The 12,326-nt window shown below is 46.6% G+C and overlaps 1 protein-coding gene across 1 annotated transcript in view; it reads left to right on the top strand.

Annotated features, from left to right (window-relative positions):
- TENM4 (teneurin transmembrane protein 4) overlaps positions 1-12,326 on the top strand; it is a 686,631-nt gene that overhangs the window by 583,658 nt on the left and 90,647 nt on the right. Inside the window, 1 exon segment of the mRNA XM_004589844.2 lies at positions 260-406. Coding sequence (XP_004589901.2) covers positions 260-406 — 147 coding nt within the window.

The following is a 12,326-nucleotide window of genomic DNA, read 5'->3' as shown; positions in this document are numbered from 1 at the left end:
GCTAACTGCAGCTCTAGCCAGACACTTTGGCACGAAGGGGTTGCACAAGGTGTAGCTTTCAGGCCTCTTCCTGCGCCTGTGATTGTGCCACCTTAGGCAATCTTCCCTGTAGAGTGGGAGTTGCTGGTGAGACTTACCTCACTGGCCGGCTGTGGGCGTCCCTACATTGATGGATGTGACAGCTGGTCAGGTGTGCATGTGTGTGACTGCAGCCAGCTGGGCATGAGCAGACCTGGACTCCATGTGCTTTGTCTTGCAGAGGGTTGCCCTGGGCTGTGCAATGGGAATGGCAGATGTACCTTGGACCTCAATGGGTGGCACTGTGTCTGTCAGCTGGGCTGGAGAGGAGCTGGCTGTGACACTTCCATGGAAACCGCCTGTGGTGACAGCAAAGATAATGATGGAGGTAAGAAGGGCTTGGGCATAGGGTGGGAAGTGGCATTGCTTAGTTAACAGATTACCAAGGTACCAGCTGTCCAGCTGGGTGCCCATAGGGCAAGTGGAAAGCTGAACATGTGGCTTAAGGCATGAGAGCACATGGCTAATTGTTTCATTTGAAGTAATTAAAAATGAACAAATGTAAATGAAATCTATTGCCATTCTGTGGCTAGCAGAGAAGATAAGGCATATGGAGAAGCTTTTCAGCCAACTCAGTGGTGGAATGACGAAGTTATGACATGCTCCTTGCTGGAGCAGCAGCCATCACGGAGGTTTCAGGGGGGTGTTTGTCCAGGGCACGGAGCTGGAGTTTCCTTTGGTCGAGAGTTCCTCTTTGATTCTGGTGGTAACCCTCACCAAGTTTAGCAGGGGACACCTTTGCTCCCTCTGTCCCTGTGAGTGTGAATCTGTGGTAGAATTGGCCTTGACTTTGAATTTTTTTCTAAAGTGATAGCCAAAACCTGAGGAAAGTTTGTCTTATGCAGTGTTGGTGAGTGGAGAGTCTGCAGGTCTGAATTCCAGTTTTTACATTGATTCTCTGTGCATCCTTAGGCAAGCTATTTGGTGGCTCTGGGCCTCACTCTCCCCATTTATAACATGAGGCAGCTGGATGGTGAGGCTCTCTCTAGTCTTTATATTAGCCATAGACTCAGTTTTCATTATTCTGTTGTGTGAAACTGGAAAAATACAACCATGAAGTGCTCTGTTTTTTCACCTGGAAAACTGAATGATACTTCCTGATTATGACAATTTCAGGAGGTGATTAAGACAATAAAAAGGTAGGAATATGAAAAAAAATCTGAACAGTTAACCAGTTCTTTCTCATTTTGGCCTCAGAATCAGCCTAGTCCACGTGTATTTATACAGCTGCCTTATATTTATACCAAGGGAGTTTCTAGTGTACTGTGCAAAATAGGAAATGAACCAGCCAGAAACTGAACATCTCAGTCTTCAGTCACTGTCTACTTAGAGTGAATCTAAATTTATAAAGCACCGTAAGAATTTAAAGGCTAATTCTGCTGCTTTTGCCCCGTTTGCCTTGAGTTGGCTCTGACAGTCCAGAAAAAGCAGTTTGGGACCACTGCTTTCTGGCTGAGCCAACTTTTCAATCCTTCTGCCTGCTGCAGTTGGGTCCAGGCAGCCAGGCCTCGGCCCCATGGTGTAACTGTCAACACAGAGCTCACAGGCTTAATATTGGTCGCCCAGCAGAGATAAGAGGCCCATCATCTCTTCTTGGGGTTTGGCATGGCTAGGAGTTCCTTTACTGGATCAGAAGCTATGGTAGTCAGTAATTCCTGTGCCCCATAAGCATCCTGAATTCTAAGCATGGACCGAGACGTGAAACAAGCTAGGCACAGAGCTGACTGAGTCTTGTCTCTGCACTCCAGGAACACAAATGGGGAGAAACCTTGAGCTAAGTGCAGATGGCCTGTGAGAATAGGAAACACTATAAGAAGATGACATTGAGTGGCAGGACTTTCTTGAAAGGAAAGGGCTTCTGTGTTCTCAGAGGTCGCGTGGGCTAAGGCAGAGCAAAACGGGGAGACGGACCAGGTTTCCTAGATTTGGGGCAAGATAAAGAGCAAGCATGCTTGGCTCTTCATGGGAAAGATACATCAGCCTAAATTATCGGTCTGACTTCCCCCACATCCCCCTTCCCCTTGCCATGTAGGATCAGTTCCAAGGACTGACATTAACCTTCATATAAAAGAAGAGAGGGGGAGAGGAATCACACCATGAAGTCATTCCCTACTCAAGAGCCCAGAGCCTTGGCCACAGTCCCCCAACAGCTGTTGAACATCTGGATAACAAAAGAATTGAGTGTCCCTGGGAAATGGAAGTGCATCTCCTACCCCCACCCCCAAACACACTCACAAGAATAGGTTAGAGAACAGGTTCAGCTATACCTTCACATGAAACACAGCACGAATACATCCTGTTTGCTGTATTTCCAACCATGGGACTTGCTGCTTTCTGCATGATGCCTGGGCACACAAGAGCCACCACCCTGCAACTTTGGTGGGATCAGAGCTGCTTGTCATAGGAAATGGGGTGATTCAGACCCCACTGGGGAACAGATCTACAGATCTATGTGCACACACTCCTGTGTGTGACCTCCACCCTCCATGTGCACACACTCTCTGTGTGTGACCTCCACCCTCCATGTACACACACTCCCTGTACGTGACCTCCACCCTCTGTGTGTACACACACTCCCTGTACGTGACTTCCATCCTCCATGTGCACACACTCTCTGTGTGTGACCTCCACCCTCCATGTGCACACACTCCCTGTGTGTGACCTCCACCCTCCATGTGCACACATTCCTTTGTGTGACCTCCACCCTCCATGTACACACACTCCCTTTGTGTGGCCTCCACCCTCCATGTACACACACTCCCTGTACGTGACCTCCACCCTCTGTGTGTACACACACTCCCTGTGTGTGACCTCCACCCTCCATGTGCACACACTCCTGTGTGATCTCCACCCTCCATGTGCACATACTCCTGTGTGTGATCTCTACCCTCCGTGTACACACACTCCCTGTGTGTGACCTCCACCCTCCATGTGCACACACTCCTGTGTGTGACCTCCACCCTCCATGTGCACACACTCCCTGTACGTGATCTCCACCCTCCATGTGCACATATTCCTGTGTGTGATCTCCACCCTCCATGTACACACACTCCCTGTATGTGACCTCCACCCTCTATGTGCACACACTCCTGTGTGTGACCTCCACCCTCCATGTGCACACACTCCCTGTACATGACCTCCACCCTCCATGTGCACACACTCCCTGTGTGTGACCTCCACCCTCCATGTGCACATACTCCCTGTACGTGACCTCCACCCTCCATGTGCACACACTCCTGTGTGTGCATGGTCTCCCTGTGTCTTCTAACACAGTTAGAAGACAGACATTTACATGCAAGGAAACTAAGGTTCAGTGAACTGAAATGATTTCCCACTAGTCACACTGTGGATCAGTGGGAGAGCAAGAAATAGATTGAAGCTTGTGTTTAAAAAGAGAAAGCTAGGATAAAAAGAAAACTAGACTGGAATTTAAATACCAGATCTCATTTGATAAAGGATCCTTAAGCCACCTCAAGTTATGATAATATCTTTAGGTGTTCTTGACCCCATGAAAAACAATCATGGGTTTCCTTTCAGATAGCAGGAAGATGAACCCTGGATGGAGGCATTTCAGGAAAACTGAGAAGCAAAGCTCTCTGTGCTGCTGCTCCCTGTCTGCCCTTGCTGGAGTTCACAGAAAGCCGTAGCATTGGTCACCCTTCGCATTCTGTCTAAGCCTTGTTTCTCATGATAAGCGACAAGAGAGGAATTGACCTTTTAAAATCTTGTGTTCCAAGGAGTAGATAAAGATCTTGCAAGTTTTTTTCAGGAAAAAAAAATAAGAAGGCACAGGATTTATTCTAACAAATGACAAAAACTTCTCCCAGATGCTTCCAGAGTGGAAAGCATATCCATCCTCTCCCCACACCCCACCTCCCCGGGGACTGTGCACAGCCTGATGCCACACAGTTCTGTGGATACCAAACAGCAGTTGAGGACTGGAGGCTGGCTGGTGCACTGTGGAGCCAGGAGGAGTTTTGGCGGCAGACAGATCCACAGGCTGGGTATCCGCTGTCGGCAGACAGACCTACACTCTGGGCGTCCACTGTCTAGGAGCTCTCCAGTTTAAGGAACCCTGAAAACAATGCTGGGCCTGAACATTTACATTTTTGCCAGGCCACAGTATTCTGAAACCTGCCACAGCTCATGTCTCCATTCTCCTTTGGGCTTATTCTGTCTGGTAAGCTTTCTATCATCCAGAAAAGCACCTTTGGGCCCCCCACAGTTCCCTGGGCCTCCTTCCTGCATGGCACCGTGTTGATTCTCTCTGTCCCTTCCCTGCCCATGCAGTCCTTTATAGGTGTCACTGTTAGTCCTATGTGCCTGAAACAGCCATAACAGGTTCATACCCCTGTGTTCCTTTCTAGGGAGAAGGATGAGTGCCTCCTGCAGGAGACCGCTCCCATCACACCCCGCAATCCTCACCAGCCCCAGCCAAATTGATTGAACTGTTAGATTAGGGATCCTCACATAATCACATATGCATTTGTGCAACCAGTAAGATGCTCGCTGAGCGCTGTGCATGTGAGATGCGTAAAGAAATGAGGCCGACACTGCTCCTCGGCGGGAGGGAAGGGAAGGACTGGGGGAGTGAGAATAGCCAAGACTCTGCTGTGAAGAGCTGCAAATGCTGAGGTTGGGTCTGCCAGCCAGATGTGCAGAGAGCTGCAGGACTAGAGCCCCAGCTCGGCTATTCGCTAGCAGTGGTGGCAGGCAGAAGGCTCTACCTCCTGGGGCCCTGCGCAGGGCTACAGAGGTTCATCAGTGTGAGGGGTCCAGCACAGTTCTGCCATTGACTTCCTCTGCAGCCCAGGAACCTGCCAGTGATACTGGAAACAGGCAGTGCTTGTTCTCCTGGTTTTGTGACAGTAACTTGCAAACTGTTTAGGCATAGGAGAGATGTGCCTGAGGCCTTCTAGGCAAAGAATGACAATCCACAGGAAGGAACCAGTCTCTGGGCTTTGCAGCCTGCATTTGCTTCTCCCTGAACCTCCTCTTCCTTCCTAATGTTGCAAGTCAACAGACAGCCACCTGCAGGCAGACGCTGAGAAGGGATGCAAGAGGAAATAGCATGGCTCTTTGTGCACCCATTGAGTGTGGAGATGGAACAATCAGAAACCAGAGCTCCATGCACCTGCAGCCTCTGTGCCTGGGGGCTCCAAGTCCAAGCCTAGGAGTATAGAGCCTCTTTGGAATGTTTCACTCAGGGCCCCAGACACCAATCCTTTCCTTCATTTTTCTCATCTCTGTTCTGCTTTCATCTTGGCCATTCCTTCTTCCCTTTCCTTACTTTGCCTTCCACTCCCCACCAGAGGCAGCTTCTGGAGGTGCAACAGCCCTCAAACCACCACCTTCAGGAGTCTGAACAGCCTTTTAACATCTTCCTCCACCTTTTTTTGGACTTTTACATAATAGCTAGCATCTTTCAGCTTTAGATAATTTTTATTTTAAAAATGTTCCTTCTCCCCAAAAGTTGAAGTTTAGAGTTTAGGAAAGTTGTACTGAAAATTTAAAGGAAATAGAGGGGAAAATCTCACTATTTTCCTGATTTTTTTTGAAAGGTTCGATAAATAAGGGTTTCCTGATGATGATGATAGCAAATTCAGTTACGCACCGCATCTTGCTGATTCAGCCAGCCGTGCACCGCAAGTACAGCAATGACCCCTTAGAGTGTATGGCCTGGTGATGTCGGAACTGTGTTCATTTGTGCAACTGTGATATGCACATAGTGAAACTGCTGAACAACGTGTTTCTCAGAACTCGTTCTTGCTGTTAGGCAGCTGATAGCTGCATATGAGCCTGGACAGCTTGTAAGGCCACCCGCCAGTGTGCAGCATGCAGGCAGAGTAGGAAGTACCTGGAAATGCAAATGCTCCCAACCAGAAACTCCCCAAAGCTGTTGACGGATGTTTTCTCATCAACCTGCAAATTTACTTTTCTTCAAAATGTGTCATCTGTGCTTACATTGATGAAGTTGAGATAGCCTCTCCCTCCCGGAGAGAAGCCACATGCTCTGTGTCAGACAGCCAGGACTTAGTTTGAAAGCCAAAAGACGGTTTGACACAAAAGCTGGTCTGGCGAATCACAGCCTTTAAGAAAAAGCTCTGTGGGCCCTTCATATTTGAAACACATATATCATTTAAATATGATTATCTGCTGGTGGAAGTCTTGTGCACATTTACAACTGAACAAGTATTGTGTAAATGGATAATCAGGAAGTGTCCACGTAGAAAGGCATAAGCCAAGCGCGCTCTTGACTTGCCATCAATCAGTGTAGCCTGCAAAGCATGCCATGGTTGGCTCCGCAGTCCCAGAGTCTCTCCTAATGCATGTTTGTATGACAGCTCCATTTAAGAGGCTCCATGTCCCCAGTTGTCTGCAGTCTACGCCACCCTAGGTTACAGGGATGTTGCTACGGTTATGTTTATTCAGTGTACTTCAATTTGCATTCTGAGGAGTTTGCAGATGGAAGGGCCAGGGCATGGCCCAATGGCAAATCTGCAACCAAGATATCAGTTCAGAGGAGACACTTGGCCAGAAGCAGATAGCAAATGTCGCTTACCAGGCACCTACTTAGATGCTGGGTATCATGCTAAGTGTTTCCCACCTACAATCACACACTCCTCACAACATCTCTATGAAGGAGTTGGGCGATTCGTTTTACAGACGCGAGAACTAAAACTCAAAGCTCTTGCTGGAATTTTTGTTTCCAGCAAATTGATCAAGTAGGTCATCACAGTACAAAGTACATTGACTTGTTTTAAGAATTTAGCAAAGAAGAGGCCGGGTGGAGATGGTGATGGGGGAGGGGGATGAGGAGCACTGAATGCCAGGAACAAGCTAAAGCCAGAGCAGTAGCACAGGAGCTGTGGTGCATTCGAAGTCCAAAGACAAGGTACAAAGCTGCACACTACATTAAAGCAAGGCCCCTTGAAAGCTGCAACTCATGAGAATAGGGCAGAAACTCAGGCCGCTGGGCTACGTGGATGCCACTGAGGCATTTCCCTGCTCTGGCTCCCGAGACTGGGGATGAAGAGGTGTGCTGTGGGACGTATAGCTCATGTCATGCTTCAATGCATGTTGAGATTTAAGCTTAAATACCAGAGTGGGGACAGAAATTTAGCCTACTACATGAGATACAAGTTTTATATACTCAACTTCAGCTCCTGGTTCCAGTTGTCTGCTAATACAGACTCTATTAGGCAGCAGTGATGGCTTGAGTCATTTGGGTCCCTGCCACTCATGTGGAAGGCCTGGTTCGAGTTTCTGCTTCCTTGCTGTGACCGTCCCCCCCACACCCAAACTCAACCATTGCAGACATTGGGAAATGTCTGCCATTCTTTCTGTTTTCTTTTCCAAATAAATAGAATGATCCTAGAATTCTAAGCTAAGAAATCAACCTGGAAAATGGCCTTAGACTAAGAGTACCCCTAGGGAAAGAAGCAGGACTAACCGGAAAACCACTATGAAGGTTGAGTTCAGTCACACAAGAGCTGACCATCAGAATCATAGAACCCACATCAATGATTAGTCACACGCTGTCAGTCGCTACAGCTTCCAAGGGGATTATCATTCCCAAAAACTTAACTGGCTGAAGCAGGCTATAAACTCAATGTTTTAAAATGATGTCAGACAATATGAAGTAGAAAGCCATAAGGATGGAACACTGTCAAGAAAGAAGCATGTAGATTTCTGAAAATTCAAGATTGATTATCTAGAAATTATAGAGTATGGCATTTTAAAACAGCCTAAATGAAACATTCAATAGCAGATCAGAAACACACATGAAGGAAGAATAAGTGAAGTAAAATATAGGTCTGAGGAAGTAAACTAAGATGAAACACAGGTAAGAGATACCCATCAGAAGACATGAACTGTGGTAGAAGACCTTTAGAGTGTTTACAAATATTGCTAAAGAAAGATCTAGAGAGAAAGGGAGGCAGGAAGCAGTATCCAGAGAACTTAGGGCAAAACAAACTTTAATCCGAATTAAAAGGACCCGCTGTGCCATATCACAGTGTAGAGGCATATACCCATGTCAGGTGCCATATTGGAGATAGAGTCTCAGCCTAAAGTCCTTCCTTGGAAAGTCTTTGTCTAATTCCAAAGGAAGCATGATCTATCACACTTAGTTGTAAGAAACTGGTTGGTGAGGCTAAGGAGTTGATCATTATTGTTACGCCTCTTGAGTCTATAAGGAACCTGAGGTTGAGAGAGGCTAACCCACTCTTATGAGACCCCCCAGCACACATGGGAATTAGGGTTGGACGCCAGGCACTGTGTCTGAAGGGACTACTCTCATAAGCACCATGGCTTCTGCCATGATCCCAGAGGGCAAGGCTCCTTCCATCTCCAGGATCTCAGGATGCTGAGCCACCCTCAGTGGAGCAGCCCTGGGGTGGGTCAGCCCTTCATTCATTCCTCAGACCAGAGGGAAGGACAGGTTCTGTTGTAGTTCTGGGCCCTGGGATGTTGAGCTGAATTCCACAGCCACTGATCCTCAGAGCTTTCAGGGCTAGAGAAAGAGAGACAGCTGACATCTCTTTGGCAGGGCCAGGAGTGCTGCGATGGAGACTGCCAGGATGCTGGACGAGACAGGTGTGCTTTGGTGGGCTTTACAGGTGTGGGCTCTTCTCCCGAGAAGAAGTTCCTAGAGGCCTCCCAGGGCTCAAGGACCACGTCAGATGTCAGGTGGCACTGAGGTCACATTCTGAGTCAGCTCCTCTACTCATTGACTGTGTGAGCTTCCAAACTCTGCCTTAACACCTTCTGTCTGCCATGAGGGTGATGACAGTGGCCATTTCAAGGGGCTGGGAGATTTAATGACACATTCCTTATCAGGCATTTAGCATCATGCCTAGCACTTGAATAATGCTGTGCTTTAGCTTCCTCCTTCTCATCATCATTTAATATGGATGTTAATAATAACAAGTCCATCCTTCTTGCCCAGCTTTCCCCACAAGGGGTGCAAAGCTGACTCCTCCCACTCCAATAGGCAGCTGTTCTTCCCAGGTGCCACCAAGAAGGGTGTTTATAAAGAGGTGAAAGACTGGTTTCCAGGGACTGCTTCGGTGGTAAACAAGAGCAGGCAAGAGCTAATAAAATTTCAAATTAGCCATGACTTTTCACGGTCCTTCAATTGTGCTGGCTGATTTAACGGTCAGCATCACTGCTCACTGGGACTGAATAATGGGGCATTTCTGCAGAGTTATGGATGCGGCTGCTGAATCTGTCATGCGAACATCAATAGCAGAATGCAAATAACCTTCTGCCTGGGCTTTAATTATGTGTGTAAGCAATGGCTGACAGGGCAGCCCAGAGGGTACCATGGAGCGTGCCGGCCATGGGGAAGGCAGGTGCTGTGCCAGGTAGTCGTGTCTGGGAGCTGGGACAGCAGCCACTGGTTAAGACCTGGAACAGTGCTGGGGTGAAGTGAGACCTTCCCCCAACATCTCAGAATGAAGCTGGCAGGAGAGAGGAGAACAAATGAGTCTTGACCCAGGTTCTAGGTTCCAGGTCAGGGAAGGGAATTACCCTTTACTAAGCACTTGCTGTGTGTCTGATAGCTATGCTAGATGTGTAGGCATGATTGGCTTTATCTATATAACAAACATTTATCTATATAACAAACAAATATAAGTGTATGGCACATACACTTACTATCCCTTTTTCCTCATTAATATCACAATTTTGATAGCTACATTAAGTTTCATATTGGTCAGGTATAAATTTAGAATAAAAATCAGCTGGTTCTATTTGTATCATTATGTTCTGCACATGGCTATGTATTTTTTTTATTTAGTCTCATCTCTTCAAAACATTTTCTTCCTCATTAAATTCTTCAATGACTCATAGATCATACATTAGCATCATTTTCACTTGATCTTAGCCAAAAGGCCGAGAAGCGATAGCAGCATCATTTTCTTCAAGAAAATTCTTAATTTTTTCATTTTTTCAGTGACACATTAGTCATTCACTGGCATGTTATTTAACTTCATGGCGTTTTTAATTTATTTTTCTTCCTGTTGTTGATTCTGTTTTGTGGCTTTTCACTTAAGGGGATGTACAATAACTACGTAATGGAGACTATCACATCCAGTAGCATGTTATTTAACTTCATAGCATTGTAAATTTCTATTTTTCTTCTTGTTACTGATTTTGTTTTGTAACTTATCATTTAAAGGGATGTGTAGTAGTTGTATAATAGAGACTATCATATCCAGATATGAGGTTACTATCCCTTTTAAGAGATATGGATAATAGACCAAAGATTTGAAGTTACTTGCCCAAGGTCACAAAGTATAAGTTGCAGAGCCAGGTTTTGGTCCCAGGGTGTCTGGTGCTGGAATCTATATTCTTTATCCCTGTGCTGCCTTCAAGGATGTTACAACTCCTGGGCACCAGGACAAAATGGGAGAGGAAACTAAGGGATTTTTGTCCTTCATGTATTAAGGAATAGGCTGGGTTCCAGAGCAGCTTGAGGCCACACAGCTAGCAAGGAGGATCAGGGTACTGAGTCCAGCCAATGCATAATCAGAACTCTCATGGGTGGCAATAAATTCCATGACTACAAAAGTGTGATGGCCATAGCAGTGCTACTCCCATGTTACTAATGAGCAGACCAGGGTGCAGAGAGACCTAGTGCAGCAGCTTGTCCAGGGTTACTGGTAAGGCAGCATGAAAACTTGACCTTCAATCCCACCATACCAATTACTTAGTTGGATTGAATTAACATGGTTTTTTCTGGCTTCTGCGGCATTTGGCCTCTTCTCTTGCTTCATGTGTTCATTAATTCATCCAGTCTCCACTCATTTGTATAGCAGTCATGTTTTAAACACATCTATGAGATGTGTTTTGCATATGGTTAAAATGTCATTTGGCATGTCCATATCCCATATGTTGAAGTGTGTGGGTTCAAGTCCTGGAACTGCTTCTGATTCCAGCTTCTTGCTAATGTGCATCCCAGGAGGTAGGCTTCTGGTTCACTGCTCCCCTGTGAGAGACCTGGATTGAGCTTCCTGCTCCTGATTTTAGCCAGACCCGATGGTAGAGACATCTTTCACTTCTTCCCTATATCTCTATATCCCTTCCAGATAAATAAAACAAATTTTTTTAAAAAAAATTCATCTAAAACTAAAACTCCTACAATAGGTACCGAGAATATGAAGGACATGACCAGAACAGACATGTGCCCCCATAGTGGTGCAGTTTGCCCGAAGTCCCAGAGTTCACAAGTGGCCGTGTGAAATTTGAGCCCAGGCAGGAATTCGTTCTACTGTGTTCTTCCTACAGCGCATACAGATGTAGACCTGGGCTTTTCCTGCCCCCACTGGATTTGTTATCCATTTGAGCTATTCTATTGGGTGCCTATAAAAGCACTTTGGAATGATACCAAAAATCTGTGCTCTTGTAGAATTTCATTCTTGGCACTTTAGGAGAATAGTCGAGCTGTAATATGATTTTGAGCCCTGAAGAAACCCATGCGTGTGGCAAAGAGAATTCCCTGTAAATGATAACAAAGAGAAGGCCAGACTGGGCCTGCAAAGGGCTGGGGACGGCACCTTGAGCTACAAAGGCTTACAGCAGCCAGGAGAGATGCTAGGCATTGTGGGGCCCCTACACCAACTCTGCCTCTTCCTCATCACCAAAGCCAAGTAGTTTCCAGATATTTCTCAGAGCCACCTGCTTCCCTCCATGTGCACCATACTGCCTTAGTCTAAACAACCTTTATTGTCCCACCTGTGCAAACTCAGCACTTTCCCCTCTCCTGACTAGCCACAACTTCCTCTTGGGGCCTCCTCCAGTTTCACAATGCACATCAGAGGCAGCCACTCTTTGCTTAAGACCTTCCAGGGCCTACTACTCTCCTGATATTGAAAGGCAAAATCCCTCACGGCATTTTCAAGTCTCCACAACCATCCCGGCAGCCTCCCCTTAGCTGTTCCTCTCTCCTTCTGAGCACCAACATGGGACTTTAGTTATTCAGAAAGCTCTATGTTCTCGTATTGTTTCACCTCTACAATCCCAGTGGTATTTCTGTTATCTCTTTGGGAGGAGAAAAAACCTGCAGGACAGACACTAGACACTTATCTGTCTCTGCTACTGGACAGGTACACTAGGACCAGATCTGAAGTGCCTGGTTCTCCTTGGTGCTTCGCAAAGGCCTTGGCTTATATCAGCACTTAATGAAGTTTTTTCAGTGACTTGAATCTGGAGAAGAAATGAATGGCTGCATTCTAGAAGCCATG

Source organism: Ochotona princeps, chromosome 4 (assembly GCF_030435755.1).
Source record: "Ochotona princeps isolate mOchPri1 chromosome 4, mOchPri1.hap1, whole genome shotgun sequence".
Taxonomy (NCBI): domain Eukaryota; kingdom Metazoa; phylum Chordata; class Mammalia; order Lagomorpha; family Ochotonidae; genus Ochotona; species Ochotona princeps.
Note: the sequence above shows the minus strand (reverse complement) of the source record. Positions and strands in the feature narration are given on the sequence as shown.